The 24,555-nt window shown below is 40.9% G+C and overlaps 1 protein-coding gene across 2 annotated transcripts in view; it reads left to right on the forward strand.

The window, feature by feature from the left end:
* The first annotated feature begins 9,679 nt into the window (after positions 1–9,679).
* RAB1A (RAB1A, member RAS oncogene family) overlaps positions 9,680–24,555 on the forward strand; it is a 28,222-nt gene continuing 13,346 nt past the window's right edge. Inside the window, exon 1 of one of the 2 annotated variants that reach the window (XM_046662733.1) lies at positions 9,680–10,117. In XM_046662733.1, the coding sequence (XP_046518689.1) occupies positions 10,095–10,117 (23 nt within the window). In that variant the 5' untranslated portion in view covers positions 9,680–10,094. The remainder of the gene's footprint in view (positions 10,118–24,555) is intronic. The other variant, XM_046662732.1, reaches the window with a different exon arrangement.

Raw genomic sequence — 24,555 nt, forward strand, 5'->3', positions numbered from 1 at the left:
ATACAAGTTCCTCAAAGATGCTTTTTCTGACCTCTGCAGACTAGGTGAGGTGCCCCAGTTATATGCTCCCACAGCACCCTATATTCATCCATCACAGTGTATTTTGCAATTCTAATCACATATCCTTAATTGTGTAATTACTTTCTTTCTCCTAAGATGCATGTTTTCACATGTTTATGAGACCATCTCCATAGCTTACTCTACACATGAGCATGACTTTACTGTTCTACAGCTGTCATCAGCATAACTTTACTGTTCCAGCAAGCTCTTGACAAGGAAGATAAAAGTTGCAAACAAATGACTTTATTGCTGATTCCAGGACCTTCTTGAAAGACCTACCAACTCTTCAAAATAAAGCACCAAATCACAATTTATACCCCAAGACTCTCTGAGCCCCTCGTCTCAATTGCTGTGCTACTGGTTCTAAACTATCATGATCATTATCTGATGCTAAGACTTCCCTCTCCCCCTATTGAAAGACCCACCTTCAACCAGACTTTCAAAGTTTAATAAATAGCCCAGTTTTGCTCTTACCCTCCTTTGAGATGCTACAAAGATTGTCAAGATAACTTGTAAGTAATAAACTGAGTTTTGTCATATCTACACATTGTTTTGTGATATTTTAGGGGAGTAAATTTTGATGCTAATATCTAATCAATGTGTATATTTAATGTGGTAGCTCTTTTTCTTCTTCTTCTTTTTTTTTCCTGAAAAGCTGTTATTAAATCCATGATGTAAATCAGTGATGACTTAGATTTGAGGAAATAGAGTAGTTGATTGATAAATCTCTTGTGAGAATTTACATTCTCCATAAGAGCCTAGACATGGTCAGTTTTGTTCATTGGTTTATCTCCATGTCCGGGCAGATTAGGTACTTAATACATAATTATTAAATGAATGAGTGGATCAATGAGTAGATGACAGACCAAGATGGATTTCATGGAGTACAAGGGCAACTCTTACTGATGAGACTTCCTAGCTGAGACTTGTGGTAAAGTGAATTCCACTTTCTCGCCCTTCCACTTTTTTTTTTTTTTTTGATTGGCTCTGAGCTAACATCTGTTGCCAAACTTCCTCTTTTTTTTTTTTTCTCTCCCCAAAGCCCCATTACAAAGTTGTGAATCCTAGTTGTAGGTCATTCTAGTTCTTCTATGTGGGATGCCCCCACAGCATGGCTTGACGACTGGTGCTAGGTCTGTACCCAGGATCCCAACAGGTGAACCCCAGGCCACTGAAACAGAGCACATGAACTTAGCCACTTGGCCACGGAAACAGCTCCTCACCCTTCCGCTTTAACCCAATTCCAGAGACTATCATGCAACCATACAGGATTTTACATGGAGCTCTGATGATGACCTCAGATTGTCATATAGCTGCTTATCTGCTAGTTCATGATTTTGATTTGCCTGGCCTAGTTGTGTAATATCGCCATTAGGTGAAATAGGAGTCCACAAGGGTTGCCATTGTTTGAGAAGTGAGTGAAAATGAGTTCCTTGCAGCACATAATGTGTCAGTGTGGCTTGGCTGGTTGAGGTATGAAGGGTCACAGAGTATGCCACCCCAAAATATGCCACTTTGACACAAGGATTATTTAGAGCTGATCAGATGTAAGAAAAACTCTCCGCTCTCCCCTTATTTGCCTGAAAGCAGGACATAAATTTGTAAAGATGGACCCCTCTCTCCTCTCTACCTGGAAGGACAAATATTAATCATCAGAGACAACTCTAGCCCTTTATCAGCCCAGAGATGGCAGCAGAGGAATCTGTATAACAAACTTTACTAACTAGCCCTGATCTTCCGTTAGTTCCCCCATATATATATACCTTCCCATAATTTGCCACCGCTAGAAACTCAAAGTCCTTTGCCTTTGTCTTGTCACATCTCTAAAGACTTACTAGTCTTCTTTTAAAATGCTATATAAGCCGAAGTTCTAACCACCTCTTTGAGTTACTCATCTCTGAGTGCTCCCATGGGTATGCGTGATGCATGTGTTCATAAACTTGTTTTTCTCTTGTTAATCTGTCTTTTATCAGTTTAATTTATAGGGCACTAGCAAATGAACGTATGACTGGTAGAGGAAAAGATTTTTTTCCTCCCGTACAAGAGCATCAGCTGAAACTTGAGTGATGTTGTGAAGAAGGTTATGGTGCTACGCCCACAAGTGGTGCCATGGCAGCAGCACTAGGACATGTTCCATAAGAAGAGTCATCACTGAGATTTGTCAATCAATGGTGTGGTTGATATAGGCTCATCACTGTTATATACATACTAGAATATAAGTGACCAGATGACTGTGATTTGCTTTTCTAAAGGGCTTATCTGGAAACTTCACTCACTCAACATTTACTCAGCACTTAAAACATGTTAGGTACTGTGTAAAGTGCTTTAAGATATATGAATATTTTCTAAAAGCCACTTTAAAAGCCTTTGTCCTGGGGCTGGCCCTGTGGCCAAGGGGTTAAGTTCGTGTGCTCCGCTTTGGAGGCCCAGGGTTTCACTGGATCTGGATCCTGGGTGCAGACAAGGCACTGCTTCATCAGGCCATGCTGAGGTGGCATCCCACACAGCACAACCAGAGGGACCTGCAACTAGAATATACAACTATGTACTGGGGGGCTTTGGGGAGAAGAAGACGAAGGAAAAAAAAAATGGAAGGAGATTGGCAACAGATGTTAACTCAGGTGCTAATCTTAAAAAATATATATATATATATACTTGTCAATATTACAAACAAATCAAACCCTACATATTTATAGAAGATCTGCTATGGGCTATGCCCTAGAGACACAAAGAAGTATAAAATCCTCAAGAAGCATACACGGAAGGGTAACTAACAATACTTATGCCAATTGAGTGGTGAGGGTCTCCTAGTGTGGTGGTGGAATTTCAAACGAGAGAGGAATCACTTCCCACCAGGTGGTCAGAAGAGACTTCATGGAGAGAAAAGGGACTTTAAACTGCATCTTTAGAATGGGCAAGACTTGGAGGAACAAAAAAGGAGGCATGGCTCCAGGCTAGATGCCGGGGAGGGAGACAGGGGCAGAGGGAGTTGACATTGCCCCTCCCCCAGGAAGATTAGCCCTGAGCTAACATCTGCCAATCCTCCTCGTTTTTCTGAGGAAGACTGGCCCTGAGCTAACCTCCATGCCCATCTTCCTCTAATTTATATGTGGGATGCCTACCACAGCATGGCTTGCCACGCGGTACCAGGTCTACACCCGGGATCTGAAGTGGTGAACCCCGGGCTGCCAAGAAGCAGAACATGCGAACTTAACTGCTGCGCCACTGGGCCAGCCCCGGGAGTTGACATTTTTGAGGCCTCCTCCAGGCAGGCACTTTCACAAACATCGTCTTCCTTTAATCATCTCAAAAAAGGTGGAGTACAATGATGGCATGAGGTCTCTGCTCCCAAGGGTATAAGTATTATACTTAAAACAACTAGAAAACAATAGAAGATGTTAGGGAAGAAAATACTGGACTGAACATATCCAAGGGTGGTTCAGTTCTTGGTGGATTTCCAGGAGAGATTAGGCTTCAGTAACTAAATCCAAAAGCCCTCCAGATGGAGATGAGGTCGGCAGGTGAGAGCTGAGGAAGGCCAGGCTGTTGGGGGTACACCGTGAAACAGGTCCAGATTGGCTAGCTGAGTCCTTTGTCACCCAGAGCCCAGGCTATCTAGAATGGTTCGGAGACCTACTTAGGGAATTTTCAGGCTGATTTTATTCAACATACCTCTGACCCCCCACCCCTTGCCAATTGCTAAACATCACGTGGCCTTGGCAGCACCCTGACCTCATAGGAATATTTCAAATTGGGAACAACTCCCTGGGAGGTAGAAGTCAGGGAACTAGGCATTCAGACAGAAGTTCTTTTCAGAGGCTCAAAGGCCTGGAGTCTGGAATGTATGGCAGGCGTAGTACATGGCAGCCAATCCCTTCCTTTGCCCTTTTTCCTGCAGACCACGCCTGGATGGACAGGCATTTCTTATCTGTTAGGCTTCAATGCACCGTTCCTCTTTCTGGGAAGATGGACTGAGCTTTATTTGTGGCTGAGGAAAAGCAAAAAGTTTTAAGTAATATGAGAGCTGACTAATAAGGGAATTCTTTCCTGAAGACCCAATCAATGAATATGTTGGATATTTATTAAGTGTAAAGCGCTGTGCTAAGATTGCTGGTAGGAAAGGGATATAGAGTTTGATAAGGTGTGGTCCCTAAAGGGCTCACAGTCTCACTGGAAAATAAAACATGTACATAAAAAATTATAACTAATTGTATGTAGTGCTGTCCAATAGACCTTTTTGTGATGAGGGAAATGTTCCATAATGTGCGTTATCTAATAGTAGCCACTAGCCATATGTGGCTGTTGAGCACTTGAAATGTGGATAGTGCAACTGAGGAACGGAACTGAATTTTTAACTTAATTTAAATTAATTTAAATAGTCATATGTGGATCGTGGCTTCTGAATTGGACAGCTTTGTATGAGGCATTAAATGAGCACTAAAAAAACAGATGAGGTAAGTAAGAGGACAAAGATCATTCACTTCAGGTTGATGTGGACAAGGAAGGCTGTGGTTAGCATTGGGTCCTTAGGAATATGTAGGATTCTGAGAGGAGAATACATAGAAGATGGTACTAGCTTCTGGGAATTTTCGGAGCACTGTTGGGGGTACCAGAGAGCAAATATTGAACAGAGTACAGTGCTCTTCTGGTTTTCATTTCTTCTATTGTGTTAAAAACATGGTCAGCTTGGTAAGGCAATTATCTCTCTTTAATACTCTCTGACACTTCTTTCCCAGGGGCCTGACCGAATAATCTTAAGGGCAATGGGAAGAGCACTAGAATGGGAGTCAGGAAACATGGGTTCTACTCCTGCTGTGTCATTAACTCACCCACAGGGCTTAGCTTTCTTGTTTAAAAAGAATCAAGGGTTCTTTAGTAAATGTTCTCCAGGTTTACTGCACCAGTGTTCTCTGATTCCCATCCCATTTCGGTGCAACAGGAGGTGCAGCCCAATGCCGCTGAGCTGAAAGTCTTGCAGAAGGGGACTGGATGGGGGGTGTAGGGAGGCAAGAGTCTACATCTTCTCCACCTTCCTGTTTCGGAGGGAGAAAGCAGAGGTGAAGGAGTGGTGAGCTCACCTCGAAAGGACCTCTCACCCCTAAGGCAATAGGGGATCTTCTGTCTGTTGGAAGAGGCGGGGAGAGCTAGAGCAGGAGCGGAAAACACCTTACAGTGAAGTGGGGATGAGGTGAGTGTGTGTTGAGAGCATATGCTTGGGGTCAGGTTGGGTATGGAGCAGGTAGTGCTGACCGGGAAGTTTGAGTTCTGGAAACATTTTTGAACTTTACAATTTCCCCTAAGATTTTTCACCACTGCTGCCTCCTATCTGTAGATTGAATGTGGCACTCTGGAGACATTGAAATAAAGGGGTGTTTCTCACACAATCGCTGGACATCTTAAATCCAGAGTTCTGTCCTCACAAGACCCTCTCCTTGGCCAAACTCTGGTCAGGCTCCTTGGAGCCCTATTCTCAACGAGGTCTCAACTGTGGCCTCTAAAACTACAGACTCTCAGCACAAAGGATTTGGTCTACCCCCAACCCCATACACTAAGAGATCTGAACTACCATGGGGACAGTTTCTAACAGCTCAAGGCCACATCCTTAGGATGACCCCAGCCCCCCTTAAGATGCTTCCATGAGAAAGCTCAACTCTGCCTGGAGAGTTTACTGTTTGTTCCAGCCAAAACCTGGTGATAGGCAGACAGGCTCCAGGACCCCTTCTCAGAGCAGTGACTCTAGAAAGCTTGCAGTTAGAAATCCTTTCCTGCTTCCAGTCTCTTTGAAATGCAAACATTCAAGGAGAGAACTCTCACTCCCAGCCCAGTGGGCCCCTTGCGCTAACTTGCACCACTGCCTCTTGTCATAAAGATGCAGAAAGTTGGTCTTCCAGATAGTGCCAGTTAACAAACCCAGATGACCTAGTCACGTGGACCAACCTCCTCAACATCCCTCAATGCCTTTCCCTTAGCTCATCCCAGCTTTTAAAAAGGTCTATCTTTTGTTTCAGCGACATTGAGTTCAGTTCCCACTGGGCCCTCTTCCCTATTGCAACAGTTGTTACTGAATGAAGTCTATGCTTAGAGATTCAACTAGTGTATAGCTTTGTCTTTGACAGGCTTCTGTTTTTTGTGCTGATTCAGAAGGACAGAAGGACAATTTCTGGTAGTCCTAGTACTTCCATGCCAAGGCGGCTTTAACCCTGATCTCGAACTGCATGGCATTGTCCATCTTGCTCCTTCTCTACCCGACTCCAAGCCCCTGGTCCTCTGTTCTCTGACTTGGTTGGGGCCTTGGTTCCCATGCTGGCAGGTAAACTGGATATCTTTGGGTCACTTTTAGGTCCTCCTTCCCTCGTACCTTCACATTATATCTCCTCCTCTCTGGACTCTCCCCTCTTTTCCATTCATGACGCAGCCGCCCGAGGTCAGGGCACATCGTGTCTTGCCTAAATGAATGTAACTACCTTTTAGCTCATCTCCCTTCCTCCAGTCTCCATAGAACCCCAAAGTGCTCCTTTTAAAACACTGAGCAGAACACCTTGCTTTCATTCTCAGAACTTTTCTTGACTCTCTCCTGCTACTGAATAAAGTTGGAACTCCTTCGTAGGCACCGGGGGCTCCCCAAGATCTCACCTGAACCTAAACATCTCCCAGCTCATGCCCTATGGAACCTGTGTTCACTGTTCCTCAAACACACGTGTATCTTCACACTTCTAGGGTTATGCTCATGTTCCTTTGTAGGTCATTGTAGGATAAATGGCTCCCTCTCCCCCATTTCTGCCAAAGATCAAACGTTTATTCTTTTTCAAGGCCTAATTCAAATAGCAACTCCTTCATGAAAGCATTCTCAACAATTTGAGTTGGAATTGTTTCCCTCCTCTGTACTTCCATCTCACATCATTTTTTAATGTCAGGTTCATAATTGAGGTATAATTTATATACGGTTAAATTCACTCATTTTAGGAGAACAGTCCTGAGTTTTGACAAGCATATACAGTTGAGTAACTGACCACCACCACAATGAAGATATAGAGTATCTCCATCAAACCAAAAAAGTTCCCTTGTGTCTCTTTGTAGACAGCTTCCTCCTCCCATGCCTAGTTCTTGGCAATCACTGATCTCATTACTGTCCCTCTACACCTCATGCCATTTTAACTTATTTTGCATTTTCCTCTATAGGCCTTGTTTGTGTACACGTCTTTCTCTCACTGGGTTGTAACCTCCTTGCAGACAGAAAGTTGTAATCATTCACCTTTGTATTCCTCATGGTTCCAAGAACAAGTTCCAAACACATTTATTAGGTGCCAGGTCACAAATATTTGATTTTAAAAAAGGGAATAAAAGCAAAAGGAAAGAAGGAAGGAAGGGAAAAAGAAAGGAAGAAAGAAAAGAATAAGCCGAAAAGCAAACGGACAAACAGCCCCAGGAGAGTTTTGATTCAACAACAGGGCAGCCAACAGGGCTCATGTTGGTTTAATGAATTATTCTGAGTTATTAATTAATCTGAACTATAAAAGCAGTTACTTTTTTTTCAAGATTTTATTTTTCCTTTTTCTCCCCAAAGCCCCCAGGTACATAGTTGTGTATTTTTAGTTATGGGTCCTTCTAGTTGTGGCATGTGGGATGCCACCTCAGCATGGCTTGATGAGTGGTGCCATGTCCACATCCAGGATTCGAACCGGCAAAACCCAGGACCGCCGATGCGGAGCACGCAAACTTAGCCACTCAGCCACGGGGCTGGTCCCTAAAAGTAGTTACTCTTAAACACCTAAACATAAAATACATTAAAGTTTGAATCAGCAAAACTGACACTTTAAGTTTGAGGAGGAAGTCTTAATGTTAATGACACATAAGTCGTAGGTTGGGGAAGGAAACAACAATCCACCCCTCCCAAGCTAGGCTGCCCCTGATCGCCTTGCATATTACAATCCCATCACTAAGATATGAGGCGCTCTGTGCTTGGTATACAGCAGGTACATTGAAAACTGTCAGAGAAGTTAAGGGAAGGAGAAAGGTAACTAGCACCTACCAAGTGCCCGCAAAGTCATAGAATTATATGCTTCATAGCCCATTTTACTTAATTCTTACAACTGCTCTCTCACTTAAGTTAAAAGTTATTAGGAGGTAATTCTTTGTTGGGAAAGGAAACAGCTAATTAAAGGAAGTTTAGGAGTATACCTCCAAGGGGAGGGACAGGTTAAAAATTGTCTTTTCGGCTCAGGATGAGTTCTTCGGAGATTTTGAGTTTTTCCTCTGGGAAATCACAATAACCAGGAAGGGACAGAGTCCAGGTAATAAACACTTTTTGATGTCTAGCCTTGATCCATTCAGGGTACTTCACCACAGTGTGGTGACCATGCTCATTTCAGAAGCCAACCAGACGTGAAGGAACTCTAGGGTACTGTGTGCTGAAGTTCCACATGGTGGAATTTGGGGGTTAAATGGTGTAGTTAGTAAATGGGTAGAACTAAGAACAGCTTTCTTTCCATATTTTTGGTGTCATGAGGATTTAAAGCGATTTTGCAATCACTCTTAGGAGATAATTTTCTTGGTTCTTAGAACAAGTTGGAAGATAAACTTTGGACAATGTATTATACTATGCCCTTTGTAATTAAATAACCCAAGATAATGTGTTAAAGTTTAGTGGAGATTTACATTCCCGAGCTGATTAAAGAGAGCTGTTAAGACCATAAGGTTTTAAAAAACATTCTGTTAATATTACTTTTCCCAGAGTTTCTAGGCATTATATAGTGATGAATTGCGTGTTTCTATCGCTTATTACTTTCCAATCCTGCAGAACAGCTCAGCATTAAATATCAACTAAAAGTAAGTACAATTCAATTTGAAGGCTGGGACCAGGACAGGAAGACCTCGAAGTTTTGGCTGACCCTGGGCTGTGAAAGTGGATACACTGAAAGTTGTGGGGTCGCAATGAAAGTTCTGTTTCAGGAAGATAAATCTGGCTGTGTGTGCAAAAGGCCTGGGGCAGAGAGGAAAAAGAGGCAGTCAGCCTACTGCAATACCAGGCTGCAGTGATAAGAGCAGGGCTGGAAAGAGAATGGTAAAAAAACAGAAAAGAAAATGGTAGTGCCTGCGGCCAACACTGGACGATGACTGGACCTAGTGGGGTTGGGTGAGTGAGGAAGAGAACTGAAAGAATGGCTTCGTATTTTCCAGAAACTCCGAAGTTTTCAGCAGAGGCCCCTCGACTCCCCTTCCGTCCTCAGAGCGGACATGCTGGCGCCAGCCGGGAAGCTCAAGCCTCAAGCTGAAAACCCCACGGGCGGCAGGACCAGCCAGGAGTGGCCTCCAACCCCGCCTCCTTCCAGGCCTCGGCACTCAGGGACTCCTCCCGGACCGACGCGTCTCTCCCCAACCCTCGGAATCCCCTGATCGCCCCGCACCCCCACCCTCCCTCGGCGGCTGGCACCGCCCTCTGCCCCTCCCTTCCCTCCTCCCCCGTGGGGCGCTGACTCGCCCGGCTGCCACGTCTCACTGATGACATCACCAGGGCCGCTCGGCCTTAGCCAATCCGCTAGGGGGAGTCCGACCGAAGTCCTAGCCAGCGAGTCAGCGGGGAGGGGAACTGGGAGGGGCGGAGGGGGTGGCGAGAGAGTGGGGAATGGGGCGGGCGACAACCCCTCAAGTAGGCATGCGCCAGAGGCGCGGGGCTCGACGGGAAGTGGAGTCCCGGCCGCCGCGCCACACCGTCGGTCTCAGCGGCCACAGCCGCACTCGCAACTCTCTTTCCCGGCATGCCGGGCGGTGCGGCCGCCCTCTGGGCTATGTAAAGACCCCCTCGGTCTAAGGCTTTCCTATTTCCTGGTTCGCCGGCGGCCATTTTGGGTGGAAGCGATAGCTGAGTGGCGGCGGCTGCTGATTGTGTTCTAAGGGGACCGAGTGGGGGAAGACGTTTGCTCTCCCCGAACAGCCTATCTCATTCCTCTCCTTCGGTTACCCGTGGTGCGGAGAGTCAGGGCGGCGGCTGCAGCAGCAAGGGCGGCGGTGGCGGCGGCGGCGGCAGCTGCAGTGACATGTCCAGCATGAATCCCGAATAGTGAGTGCAGGAGAGCGCCGGTCGGCTGGGTCGGTGGGCCAGCTTGGGAAAGCTTAAAGGGGGCGAGGAGGGCTGGGGCGGGAGGAGCGGCCTCGGCCGCGGTGAGGGGAGGGTGATGGGGCAGGAGAGGCTGCGGCCGGGAGTGGGGCCCCATTGTCTGACGGAGGAGGGGCGGCCGGGGGAGGGGTCGGGCTGGAGGGGCGAGCTGCTCGGGCCTGGACCGGGCCAGGTTGGAGGGCCTGACTGCGGGGCCGGGGCGGAGGACCAGTCTGCTGAGGGGGTTGGGGCGTTTGGGAGTCGGCGGGGGGGTGGTGGGAAGGGGCCGCTTGTGGAGGCAGTGACTTTTGAAGGAGGACTTGTTTTTAAGGGGAGGGGCGGGGGTGGGAGAGCACTCCTAGAGGGCACTGTCAGTCCCTGCTCCCGCACTCTGCGGAGCTGTCAGAATCGGCTGGGTGGAAACCAGCTTTACTTGTAAATCCTGAGCCTCTTGGCTCCCTCTCCTTGCATCCTCCCCGCCAGGTTGCAGGTAATATGGATGCTTTTCAGGACTGCGTGGGATTGAGGGGAATGAGTAGATGGTGAGAAGCGATTTAAAATGTTTAGTTCTCATTTTGAGTTATTTCCTGGAGTTCTTTAAGAACTTGCCAGGCCCAGTGCCTTCCTAAAAACCTGGGCATTTGTGAGAATTTTCTTTTAGAGGACACGAAAGTCATTTTGTCTTGTGTAGGTCAGGAAAAAAGAAAACCTAAAACTAAGACGTAGGAACACCTTTCTGACAGTGTTACCAAATTAAGGGAAGACACTGCTGTCAGGTTGAAAGAGAAACGAATGGACCCCATGATAGATCTGTAGGTTTTGCATTACCTACTTGAGTGCTTGCAGATAGGGAATGAGGTTCCATGACTTGTCATGAAAAGTTAATGCATTTCTTTTTCTTGCTTACTCAAGAAGTCACCCCGGCAGATGTGACACACCTGGCACCTTTCCTGGGAACTGGGGTTCACTTTCCCTGGGAAGACTTTGTTGGGCTCTCCTTAATGGCCCTTTAAAAAAATCCTCCTACAATTTGCGTATATAAATTAATGAATAATTAGAGGAGATTTAATTGTTATTCCTCTTCAGTGTCAGAAGATTTTGGGGGAGACGGGGAATTTTTTAAAGCATAAAATCAGTATTTGTCCTAAAAGTTGAGTTTATTTGCTGCTTTGGTCACTTACTGCTAAGCGTTTCCCCTAAGAGGTCCGTCCACCCATCGGTTTAGCTGACTGTCATGTGTGTGTCACATGGCTCTTGCAAAATGCATTCTGACTTCAAGTTTTGTAATACTGTGGTTTGAAGCTGAAATATCCCCTTTTGTACTAAACAGAAGCCATAGTATTTTATTAAAATTTTATATACTTTAAGAAGTTGTGGGTAGTGGTGTAATAGAGCCATATTTGCTATGTTGGCAATTTTTTATTTCTTTATAAAGAGCTCCAAGGACAAGGTTTTGCATAATTGAGCAGAGTTGAACTTGAGGTCCCTAATTTAGTAGTTTTCCTGGCAACAATAAAGTACATGGATTTGCTACTTTATAGAGGTTTGTAAACCTCTTCTGTTCAGGGAATTTCTTAGATTTGCTACATGTATTTAGTACTGTAAATAAATCTTGAAGATTAATTGAACAGAACTATGACAAATTATTTAGCTTCTGAATTTGTTTCTCCTTTTGTAAAATAGGATAGTAGGAGTCATTGTTCCTCTCAGGGTAGTTGTGAGGTTCAAGTGTTTGTAAAAGAATTTGGAAAACTATAAGAGCACTTTAATTTTGTGCGTCATCTTCATGTAAGACATTCTAGTAGTGCCAGGATTTAGGAATATGATCCTTACCCTCAAGGAGTTTATAATGGAATATAGAAAATAGATTGTATATAAATCAAATACCTCTAGATATAGCAAGTTCTAGATGTGCAGCATGGATTGGAGGAGCAAGATTTCAAAGGAAGGTGAGGCTTGTGGTTGGTTAGTTGGGTCCAGGAAGACTTTATAGAAAAGAGACCTGTAAGAGAATTATTAGCAGTGGATTTGAAGAAGCAGAAGGGAGTGAGGAGGATTTTTCAAGGGGGAAGAAGGAAGAATGGTTTAATAAATGGCAAGGATAGTAATTCTCAAGTACATACAGTGCCAAACCATTCTTTCTTTTGAGGACTCTAGATTAATAACCTCAACAGAATCAAAGCTAGAAGTCATTTTTTAATTTTTTCTGGCATGGAGTATGCCAGTACCTGGCTACTGTGTTTATATTCTAGACTGTGTCTAGTAAAATAATCTGGGAATTTTGGAAAAGCGTTAGTGAAAATTACTTATGAGAGGAGGTGATGGATATTATATTCGGGAAGGTCACAAGGGCAACCAGCAGGCAGATTTTTAGCGATCTGACTTCAGCAGTTTCTTCTTTTTGTCTTTAATGAAGCTTGTTACCATAAAAAAAGTAATTAGAGAAAGATTGGAAAATAGAGAAAAGAAGGAAAGAAAGACTTAGAGATTTATCACTCAAATATAAGGCCATTTAACACCTTGTTCTAAAAATCTTATGTTTTTTCCTTAAATTAAAACTTTAAATGGGTGAGTGCCTTTCATGATTCCATGATGTCTTAATAGCTCATTTATAGCCACTTATTATATGCCAGGTACAATATTACACATTATAATACATGTGTGTTATAGCAGACACATTATATGCTAATGTGAAAGAATAGTATACTAGGTAATATTTACGAATGCACCCCAAATGTTCCTTGTTTTGGTTTATCATTTACGAATTTATCTTATTCCTGTTAGACACTAAAAATCTGCTTTATCAGTGCTGCTGAATTTGGTAATGAAAATGGGCTCTTGACAAAAGAAAGTATGATTCTCTCAGAAGGAATAGGATTTTAGATTTATATTGATTGACATAAGATTACCTGTTAGTAGCTTTATTACTGAATGCTTTTACTTTATGGTCTTTAAGTTGTGAGCTTTTGGGAGTGAGGAGAATAAGAAATATGCCAGTCACTGTTTTAATTTTAAGGTGTCCCTTTGATTACTTTGCATGTTATTTGGCTGATTTGTGGGAAATGACAACCTTGGGTTATCTTTATGGTAGAAATTAAGGATAATGACTGACTCGTTGGAATTTCAAGTACAAACAAAAGCACAAGGCAACTAGAGGTGGAATCCAAACAGTGGAAAAAGTAGATGGAAAGGATCAGAGCTTTCTTTTTCTGGAGATCTGAAAAAAGATTTTGATTTTCTGAGATAGGTGGTGAAGCAGGCAGTGATTATTTCAGCACGCTGGTTAAGAAATACCTAACGTTATTCTCATACCAGAAACATTTTTCCTAATCCATTACCTTCTGGTGGGTTTTTATGGTGTCAAGAAAATCTGTTTGGCTGTTTCATCTATAAGGAATGTGTTAAGAATTAAGTGTGTGTCCCTGTCCTGAATATCCCAGTAAACTACACTAGTAAGAGCTATAGTAGTCTGCTTAGATCAACTGTAGTTCTTTAAGGCAGAAAAATTATGTGGTAATTACCATGTTTTTTAACCTTTTTTTTTTTTTATCATGGCTCCAGAATGATATTTGAGATCATGGTTCAAGATTTAATCAGCCTTTCAAACTTCACTTTTCTGTCGTTGTAGACTCAAGGAACATTTGACTTTTTTTTCCCCCCAGCACTGTGCTTTGAATAAATCTGTCTTTTATCTTGGGGTTTGAAAGTAAAAGCAAGATAAATCAGTTCTGTTGTCTGACAGAGTGTAGTTTCATTAATAAGTGTATCATTACTGGCTTTCATATAATTTTTAGAATTTTTTTATTAGAAAAGAAAGAAATCAACTAAAAGTAAGTTTTCTTTTTGTTGGTTGTGTTGTTGACTTTTTGATGGTGTTGGTAGTGGTTTGAAAAGTTCAGAAAAGTTTAAAGAAGTGAAGTAACCAGTTCTCACTATCCAGAATATGATTTCTTTATGTCTGTAGAGAATCAGCAGATGTAATTCTTTGGGTAATGTACGTTTCCGTTAGCTATATAGAATCTCCACAAAGTGCATCTTAAGAGGTTAGCATGAATGTATGATCTTGTGGGATCATTTAAAGATAACTCAAATTTTGCATTTAAAAATTTCTGTTCCTGGGGCCAGCCCTGTGGCCAAGTGGTTAAGTTCGCATGCTCTGCTGCAGCAGCCCAGGGCTTCGCTGGTTCGGATCCTGGGTGTGGATGTGGCACCACTCATCAGGCCATGGTGAGGCGGCATTCCACGTGCCACAACTAGAAGGACCCACAGCTAAAATATACCACTATGTACTGGGGGGATTTGGGGAGAAAAAGCAGGAAAAAAAAAAAGATTGGCAACAGTTGTTAGCTCAGGTGCCAGTCTTTAAAAAAACATTTCTTTTCCTTTTCTTCATAATTAAGTTAAAATGAGGGATGTTGACAGTTTCTTACATATTCCAGCAAATAAATCTTTAAAAATTTTTTTTTAATGTCTTAAAGATGGAAGAGCTTCAGAATCAAGTGTTCTCTTTGCCAAATCTTTAGTTGGCTTTTAAAGAGAATTTTGCTTTTTGTGTAATTTTATTTCTTGGATATTTCAGTCTTCCTTGTTCTGGAAGCAGTCTTAGTAATTTACCTATGTGCTAATATCTTGTTATATTCACATCCTATTAGCAGTCCTTTGGCTGTGTATGTGTGCTTTCTCTCCTTGGCAACTTTGACTGTACATATATGGTGGTTTTCCTACTTGCAGTTGTAATAGTTGTTTTGTTTTTGATAGGTAAGAGTAGCTTCCTTTTGCTAATGTTATCTACTGTTGTCTCTCTCTTGATATATGAAAATGTTTAGTGTTAAATAAAATGCTTTTTAAGGTTTTGAGATTTTTTTTAAAGATTGGTATCTGAGCTAACATCTGCTGCCAATCTTCTTTTTTTTGGGTTCTTCTTCTCCCCAAAGCCCTCCAGTTACATAGTTGTATATTCCAGTTGCAGGTCTTTCTGGTTGTGCTATGTGGGATGCCACCTCAGTATGGTCTGATGGGCAGTGCCATGTCCGCACCCAGGATCCGAACCTGCGAAATCTAGGGCCACTGAAGTGGAGTGTGTGAACTTAACCACCCAGCCATGGAGCTGGCCCCAGTTTTGAGATTTTTAAAGATTTGCTAAAAAATACTTTAAGTTGACGAGAAACCAAAAATGGGCGTAGGATGCCAGTGCATGAGATATTTTAGATATGTAGCTTATCAGCTTTTTACCACTCTTTGCCTGAACTACATTTTGGAGTTTTAGTAAGAGATTTAGGCAAAATGTTAAAAAAAATTTTTTTTTTTTTTTAATCTTAGGGGAGTGGTCAGCCTGCCCCACTGTTTTTCTGTAGAAGCTGGGGCTGAGATCGCTTCTTTCACGTCTGGAATAGAATTTAGGGAAGAAGACTTAGGTCTTGGCTTTTCTTTGGGACCACCCTGTCAGTGTTTCAGATTATTATTATTTGGGAAAAAAAATAGTCCTGAGGCCTTAAGAAGCCAGAGAACAGTTGTTTATTGGATGTTGACTGACTTAAACATGTGAAGACATAGGGTGCAAAGGAGAAGTAGGAAATGCAGTTTTCTGTGGTACTTTTGTGACTGGTCAGAATACATTGCTTTATTAAATTCCAGATTGTGACAGATTCCAGTTAACTCTGTTCCATGTTTGTAGATTCCTAATTCTGACAGGCAGTTTTACATATGCATGCCTTTGCTCATAAGGGGAACCCCTCTTTGGAAACAATTTTTTTCTTTTAGTGAGGAAGGTTTGCTCTGAGCTGATATCTCTTACCAGTCTTCCTCTTTTTTTGCTTGAGGAAGATTAGCCCTGAGCTAACATCTGTGGCAGCCTTCCTTATTTTGCATGTGGGTCACTGCCACAGCATGGATCGACTAGCTTTGTAGGTCCGTACCCAGGATGTGAACCCATGAACCTGGGCTGCTAAAGTGGAGTGTGCCAGACATAACCACTACACCACAGGGCCAGCCCCTGGAAACACCATTCTTTAATAATAATAGCTCCTATTTAAGGAATGCTTAACTGTATGTGCCAGCCATTTGGGTATGGTCTTTGCACAGGGTATTTTATGCAGTCGGTACCTCAAACTTTACAAATAAAATTGAGTGAATTGTATAATTGAAGTTTTCCAAGAACAATGATGAATTTAACTTGTCTGAATGTATTTCCTTTAAATGACAATAGTACTTAAGTAGAATTATTTTTTTGTCCTTTCCACTCTGCCTGTAGACATTTTCCAGTAACTTGAGTTAGGATCGTTATTCTTAACCCATTTATGGTCGTGTACTCCTAGGGACATTTCATGAACCCTCTGTACCTACCTGCTCCCCATGTGCATACATACTCATAACATGTTGCGTGAAGTTGCAAGCTGTTCACACTCCTTGAGACTATTCATGAACCTCAAGTTAAGGATGCCTGATTTAGGAGATTTAGAAAACAGAAAAGAGAGTGTTCACTACCACTCTTTTGAAATGTGGAAACCTGGGAGTGACAGTTTAATTTTAAATCTGGTATCCTGAACTAATTAATTTTAAAATATGAGATTTGTTTCAGCATGGCTTTATTTTGGTGACCTCATCAGTGCTTTTCTTTTCTTCTTTCTTTTTTTTAAATGCTTACCTGTTTCTCATTAAGTTACTAGTATATGAAGTGTTTCCAAGAGTCTTGAAACAGAGGCACACTAAGTTCATAGAATGTTAGCATTCGCATTAAGAACAATAGGTCATCTCTCTAGTATCTTTATTACCTTAAAATCCATACAGATGTAGTTAGGATAAGTGCCTAGCCAAGTGTAATATGTATTCTTACTTAAGCGGATTAGATGGAACTTAGAAAAATAGTTGAATAGCTAGATTTATAAAAGGACATTTAAGCAACTTTGTGAAACATGCACTATGGATAATTTTTTTTTTTTTGAGGAAGATTAGCCCTGAGCTAACATCTGTTGCCAGTCCTCCTCTTTTTGCTGAGGAAGACTGGCCCTGAGCTAACATCCGTGCCCATCTTCCTCCATTTTATATGTGGGACGCCTGCCACAGCATGGCTTGCCGAGTACTGCCGTGTCCACACCCAGGATCCGAACTGGCAAACCCTGTGCCGCCGAAGCGGACCACGAGAACTTAACTGCTGCTCCACTGGGCTGGTCCCATACTATGGATAATTATTTAGTGCTTTATTTGTAGATTGGTGGCTAGCACATGTCCTCATGAAGAACAGTTGGGTTCATCACTTACTAAAGCTGATGATGTCTGAATGCCAAAATTTACCATGCTCTTTTGAGCTGAGCCAACTTATTCTCTACTAACACAAATGATCTAAGTTAATTTAAGCAGTGAATCACCCTTTTCTTTATATTTGCTTGGGTCCCGTGTGCTAGTTCATAGACAGTTTGATTTATTCCGATAGGTTTTATATGTAGGACTTAGCATATTTACTGAAATTTTTATCATCTGAGTATATAAAATATATCGTTGAGAGAACGTGATGTGATAAAAAGAACATAGCATTTGGAGTTGTTTTTGTTTTGTTTTTTGAGGAAGATTAGCCCTGAGCTAACTACTGCCAGTCCTCCTCTTTTTGCTGAGGAAGCCTGGCCCTGAGCTAACATCCGTGTCCATCTTCCTCTACTTTACATGTGGGACGCTTGCCACAGCATGGCGTGCCAAGCGGTGCCATGTCCGCACCAGTGAACCCCGGGCCACCGAGAAGCAAAACGTGCGAACTTCACCACTGCGCCACCGGGCCGGCCCCAGCATTTGGAGTTGTAAACCCTAGGTTTAAGTTCAGGCTACCACTTACCTCATACAAGTCATTTAGGCCTTTTGAGCTTGTTTGTTTGTCTATAAAATGGGGTTAGTACCACCTCAGTTCTGAGTCTCAAGAGTAAACTATGGTGCTATGCAGACATTGACATATTTATTCTAGTAAGGGATGTTAGAATATGTGTGAATGGCAGGAGTTAAAGTTTTTTCTACATGTTAATCATCATACATTTATCTCTGTCCTTGTCTACTTTAACAGTTTTTTTCAATACAGACTTTTAATCTTCCAGGTGAATATATACATATACATACGTACATCTATGTGTATGTAGGTTCTCTCTTTCTCTGTCTCTCTGTCTCTCTGTCTCTGTCTCTCTGTCTCCTGGCTTTACCTTGGAAGAAAGCTTGGTAAATAAACAGCCAGCCCTTTCTTTCTCTCTCTCATCAGTTAAAGTATGCTAGGAATTGAGGGGGTTTTTTGTTTTTGTTTTTTAATTATGCAACATGGACTCTGCTCTCAGGTGCTTACCAGTTAGTTATGAAGATGACTTGTGGTCAAACAAGCATAATCAATATAACAGTATTAGCACAGATTGTATCTTGTGATACTTTTAAAGAATAGGATGGAAGAATAGACGGTTCAAAAGATTTGGAGAAAGGGCCTCGGATTTCTGTTATTAACAGAAAGTTTTAGTTATGTTTGATTTAGATGGAGAGGAACAGAGCACCAGGGAGGACTCTCCAGAACGCTTGATGCTAATCTTGGAATGTGGTCAATAGCTAACAATTTGAGTTTTCACCAGCAGCCAGAAATTTTATGTCTGTGCATTATTTCCCTTCCTCCTGTGAAGAAATAGTGTCCTAGTTTTACAGTTGAGGAAACAGAGGCAGAGAAGAGTTAAATGGCTTGCCCAAGGGCATTCAGAGTAAACTGCGGAGTTGGAATTTTAACTCAAGGGCCTGTAATTTCACAGTCCAAGTATGCTATTTCCAGTTTACTGTGTGTGGTTAACTTCTAGGAATTTAAAATTTAAGCCAGTTAATTAGACAACTAACATTTTTTGTGGTTACTTTTAAAATTCATGATTGGAGAGGTCTTTTTTAAAATTTCAAAAACGGTTTGTGAGGTACATAGATATTATGACAGGGCCTTTGACTTTCTCCTTCACATCTTGTGTTGGGTTGATATTTAAAGCTGCCTTAGGCTTGAGGTTAATTATTGTATCCATTCTCAGTTTTTCTGTCCTCGTGACTGTTGTTGAATATTTTATACTTGGGACCTTAGAAGTCGTGGATGTCTTTCAGTGAGTAAAGAAGTGAAGCAGAGAACTGCCTTTCTCTTGCTGGAGAGGACCCACTTGCTGCAGACCATGTTACTATTTTGTGTTGCTAGGTTTTGGGAGTTGTGACTGGTGTGATCATAGTACTTACAACTATTAGTTGGTAATTTTTAAACTTTTGCTTTAGATTGTACTGGTAAAGTCCTGTGATACTTCGTCACCTGTATCTGAACAGAAGCTTTGGATAAATAGCTTCAAAGTTTTTGTTTATAGCTCTTGAAATTTTTCATCAAGTTGTCACGTGGTTTGGAGTGAGAAAAGAAAAATAATAATACTTGCCATTTATTGTGTTCCTATAATGTGCGAGACACTGCTAGAGATATTAGAGGCATTATTTCTAATCCTGACAACAAGCCTAATTGGGTGGTAGAAAGTGCTAATTAACCTTTTTACAGATGAGGAAATTGAGGCTCATAGTGGTGAGTACCTTGCCTCAATTATAGCTAGTATGCAACGGAGCCTGAATTCAAATACAAATCTTTCCAGCTCTAAAACACATGCAGGCTTTGAAAGTTAAGAAGATAGAGGACTTTTACACCTCCTTTTGGTGCATTTTTCAGCAAATATTTGTCATTAAATAGTTTATAAGACCATCTACTCTGTTGTCCTCTTTTATGACTTGCCACTTCTTTTAGCACTACCGAAGTTTCCTTCATTTTCAGAATTCCAGCTTTGAGTTTTTGGAACACTCTTCTAAACAGAGCTAAAATGGAACCTGTAAAATTAATCCATTGTGTCTAAATATCAAAGGCAAACATGTAGTTTTAAGGGTCATTTATGGGGACAGTTATTAAAAAATTGCTTGGCTGTTTCCTTAAATTTGGAGGAAAAACTGTTGCCCTTTAGGATTCTTGGTAATTGATTATTTTGCCTGTTTATTTTGCCTAACAGGCTGCTTTTTTCCATAGCTGAAGGTTCGTGGTTTTTTTCTTTTAAATTTGATCACAAAAGTAATATATGCTCTATAAAATTCAAACAGTATAGAAGCATATGAGGTAACTAAGTTCTTACCTCTTTCCTCCAGGATGATGGTCAGTTTTGAGTTGTATTCTTTGGAACCTACTTAAAGTGAGTGAAGAAGAAAAGTTGATGTCAAACACAATTAATTGCAGCCCAAGTTTTTATTAATCATTCCTTACCCCAAAGACTAATAGAATAGTGTCTAGTTTAATAGTGAATTAAAGTTTATTTGGCCACTATATCATAATATCATAATCCTGATTTTGTTTTGAATTTGATGTGTGAGCTTAGTTTTAGGCTTTTTCTAAGTATGACATTTATAAAAAGGTAAAATAACATGATTCCCATCATGCAGGTAAATTCATTCTAGAAGAAAGAGAACAAAGTTAGTTTCCACTGACCTTTTTAAAATAGCAGGCCTTTTCTAAGGTATACTTATATTGTAGCTGACATTATGAAGTTTGTGTTTGGGGGTACCACCTTTTAGATAAAAGCAGCTATACGTTATAGTCCTCCACTGTTTTACTTTTATCTTTCTTCATTGGTATATGTTTCCAAAGCGTGGGATGTTGAAAGGTGTGTTAATGTCAGTCAGCTTGCTCGTGTAAAATACTCACTGACATGTGAACTATGTCTGATAATCCAAATTTTATTTCATAAAAGAAGAAAAATGTTTATTTTCATTTAATACGGAAAGTTGACTTCATACACTTGTGGCTGTATTGGGAATGTGCCAATGCTATCTGCTTACACCCTTGACCTACTCTACCTACTTAGAAATCATTTGTGTTATGGTAGGCAGGTGTGCTGAAGGAACTTTTAAGCATGTTAAGTCATTGAATAAACCCTCTGATTAACAAATCCCCTCAAATAACATTTTTTTCTGGTTATAAAAGTAATTCAAATAGCTTTTTTTTCCTGGTTATAAAAGTAATTCAAGCTTACTGCAGACTGTTAAAAAAGCATAAAGGAAAAATAATCAGTTAACTGTAATGCTACAATCTAGGAGTGTCCGTTTTTTTCCGTATCATTTATCTGTGTGCAAAAATTTTTAAAATGAAAATGAATTTTCCTAAACAAAATGTCCTGTAATCTTTTCACGTAACAGTCTCTTTTGAGATTTTAGAATTCCCATTAGCATTTTAGATTCAGAAACAAGCAGATTCATCCTCTACTTCATATTTTATGTATACAGTTTGGTAACTTCATAAAAAGGAAAACATTCTCCATAAATGGAATTCTGAACTAAAATCTGTTTTAGAAACTTTTTTAAAGAATGTTGTTTCATGCTTTCATAAACGTGACTGTTTTGAAGGTATAGGAAATGTTAGTGCTTGCGTGCAGAAATGGCATAGGTCTCAAGATATGTTCAGATCATAAATAATGGAAATAGAGAATCTCCAGTATTGCTAAAGTAAACCAAGAGTTGACTCACAGGAGGAACTGATAGCAAAAAATAAGTTTTTACTTATTATTCTCTTTGACACCTTACCATCCAGTTGTTAAAAGCCTGTTAATTCCCCTGAGTCTGCCCTTCCATCCAGCCTTGATCTGTCGGTCTTACCTTAACTGTTTAACTTGAGAAAACACAGAGTATGTCTCTCTTATGTTTAAAAAATATGAGAAGCCAGCTTGTGCTCATTTCACTAATGTCTTCGTAGTTTGTTTTTTTAAAAACCTTTTTGAAATAAATTTAGATTTACAGAAGAGTTGTGAAAATACAACTCTTGTGAAATGTAAAAATGCAGAGAAGTCCTGTATACCCTTCACCTAACTTAAGATGTTAAGCTAATGTTAAGCTTACATCCCGTGCTACATTTATCAAAATTAGCATCTGTCAGGTTTCTCCCATTTTAAAGTTAGTATTTTTCCCTTCCATACTCTAAGAAACCAGTCATTAAGAGCCCACACTCAAGGGAAGGGAATTAAGCTCCATCTCCTAGGGGGAGGAGTATTCAAAGAATTTCTAGGCATATGTTAAGACCACCACAGTAATAAATAAATATTTTGGGGTACATACTTGGGGGGCATGCAGATATTCTGTTTCTCAAAGTTTCACTCACTAGTTTTAGTATTCATTGGTGGATCTTGCCAGTGGCAGTTATTACTGTGGTGATCTCTACCACTGATTTTCTCTTTCTCTCATTCCTTCTATGTGTATTATTTGGAATCCTATAAGGAAGATTGTCTCTTCTCTGCTATTTATTTATTTAATGATTTATACCAGTACTACGGACTCATGGATATTTATTTTATTCTTTGGGTTATAATCCAGTACATGGTTGTTTATTTTGTGGCTCAAATTGTTCTGCCTTGGCTATCGAGAGAAATTTCAGGTTGGCCCCCGGTATATAGTTGTGTATTTTTAGTTGTGGGTCCTTCTAGTTGTGGCATTTGGGATGCCACCTCAGCATGGCTTGATGAGCAGCGCCCAGGATCCGAACTGGCGAAACCTTGGGCTGCCGAAGCAGAGCGTGTGAACTCAACCACTCAGCCACAGGGCCGGTCCCTCCTATGTCCTTTTAACATGCCATGTTCCCATCCATTTTTTTCCATTTTGCCCAAAATATTAATCGAGGATGGCCATAGATATTTTTTGTATATATCTCACAATGAAAGAGGCCTGATTAAAAATACAAAATTAAAATGTCCTCTAATCTTTTAGTGTATGCTTTTTAAAAGGCACAATGCTAGATTTTGGATATACAGATGAATAAGTCAGTTTATCTTCTCATTCACAGATAAGTCAAAAATAAGAGTGCAGGGGCTGGCCCCATGGCCTAATGGTTAAATTTGGCATGCTACACTTTGGCCACCCAGGTTTGGTTTTCAGTCACTGACCTATACTACTCATCAGCAGTCATGTTGTGGTGGTGACCCACATACAAAATAGTGGAAGACTGGCACAGATGTTAGCTCAGGGCAAATCTTCCTCAACACTGAAAAAAAAAAAGAGTGCTGAAAAACAGATTCCAACTTCTTGGGAGAAAGTATGAAGTGTCATAGTAAATTACGCATGAAAAAGACTTCAGTAAGTTCTGATTTGGAAATAGTGGATAGGATTTACTAGATAGTCTTAATTTAGGAGAATGACGATTACAATTATAACTCTATAGAGTTCTCAGCTAGCATAATGCAATTTTTTCACTTAAGTCAAAATTATATTGTATACTGAAAACTTAATTCAAATTCTTGAGGGAAAAAGAAAAAATTCATTTAAAGTTTTACCATTTGCTAAATTATTCTTGACTCTTTGTACCAAAATTCTGACCTTGTGCTTTCTAATTTTAGATTTGCATATTTTCTGTCAACACTCTTACTGTGTTCTGTTTTGTAAATTACAGTTACAGAAATATCTTTAAGCAGTCTCAAATCTCTGAATTCTCTTGAACATTCAGTATATTAATAGTTTAGAAATAAGCTACTATGGTAGTGATAATTTAAAATGTTCCAATGCAAGTAGCATACTGTTGATCACACTCTCCAGCTGTGTGTATTCAATAAGGGGAAGAAGTTTGTGAGTTAGATTTTGTTTGCCGTTCTCCATGTCTCTTGTCATGTTAGTAAAGCTGATGGTTTGGGAGAGAACAAAATAGTCTTCTTTAGCAATGATTATCTCATTGCAGAGAAGAGTGCGCAGTTCTTCATATTGTTTATAATGGCTGTGAACTTTAAACTGTCAGAAACACATAAATAGTTTTGAAATAATTCTGTAAAATTTAAAAAGAATGTGATAATTGAAAAAGGTGATTTTTTAAAAATTGACTTAATTTCTTGAAACCATAATGTAATTTGTAACACAGTTAGGAAGAATTCATGTTTATTCAAGCCTTATGGTTACTCTGAAATAGAGAAATTGATCTTTAAGGTAATGAATGCTACGTTAGGCAACATCTGCGACCCACTGCTGTTCTTTGTTGTGACAGGTCAGTACAGCTGATTCAAGGGATGTTTATTGAGTGTTTACTGGATGCCTCGCACTGTGTTCAGCGAGATTGGTAAATTCAGGGCATCTACTGTGTCAAAATTCCTGTTAAAGGGGGCTAGCCCCGAGGCCTAGTGGTTAAGTTCGCGCTCTCCGCTGCAGGCGGCCCAGTGCTTTGTTGGTTCGAATCCTGGGCGCGGACATGGCACTGCTCATCAAACCACGCTGAGGCAGCATCCCACATGCCACAACTAGAAGGACCCACAACGAAGAATATACAACTATGTACCGGGGGGCTTTGGGGAGAAAAATGAAAAAATAAAATCTTTAAAAAAATTAAAAAAAAAAATTTCTGTTAAAAACTAAGTAACTATGGTAGTATCAATGATGTG

This window comes from Equus quagga, chromosome 5 (assembly GCF_021613505.1).
Source record: "Equus quagga isolate Etosha38 chromosome 5, UCLA_HA_Equagga_1.0, whole genome shotgun sequence".
Lineage (NCBI taxonomy): Eukaryota > Metazoa > Chordata > Mammalia > Perissodactyla > Equidae > Equus > Equus quagga.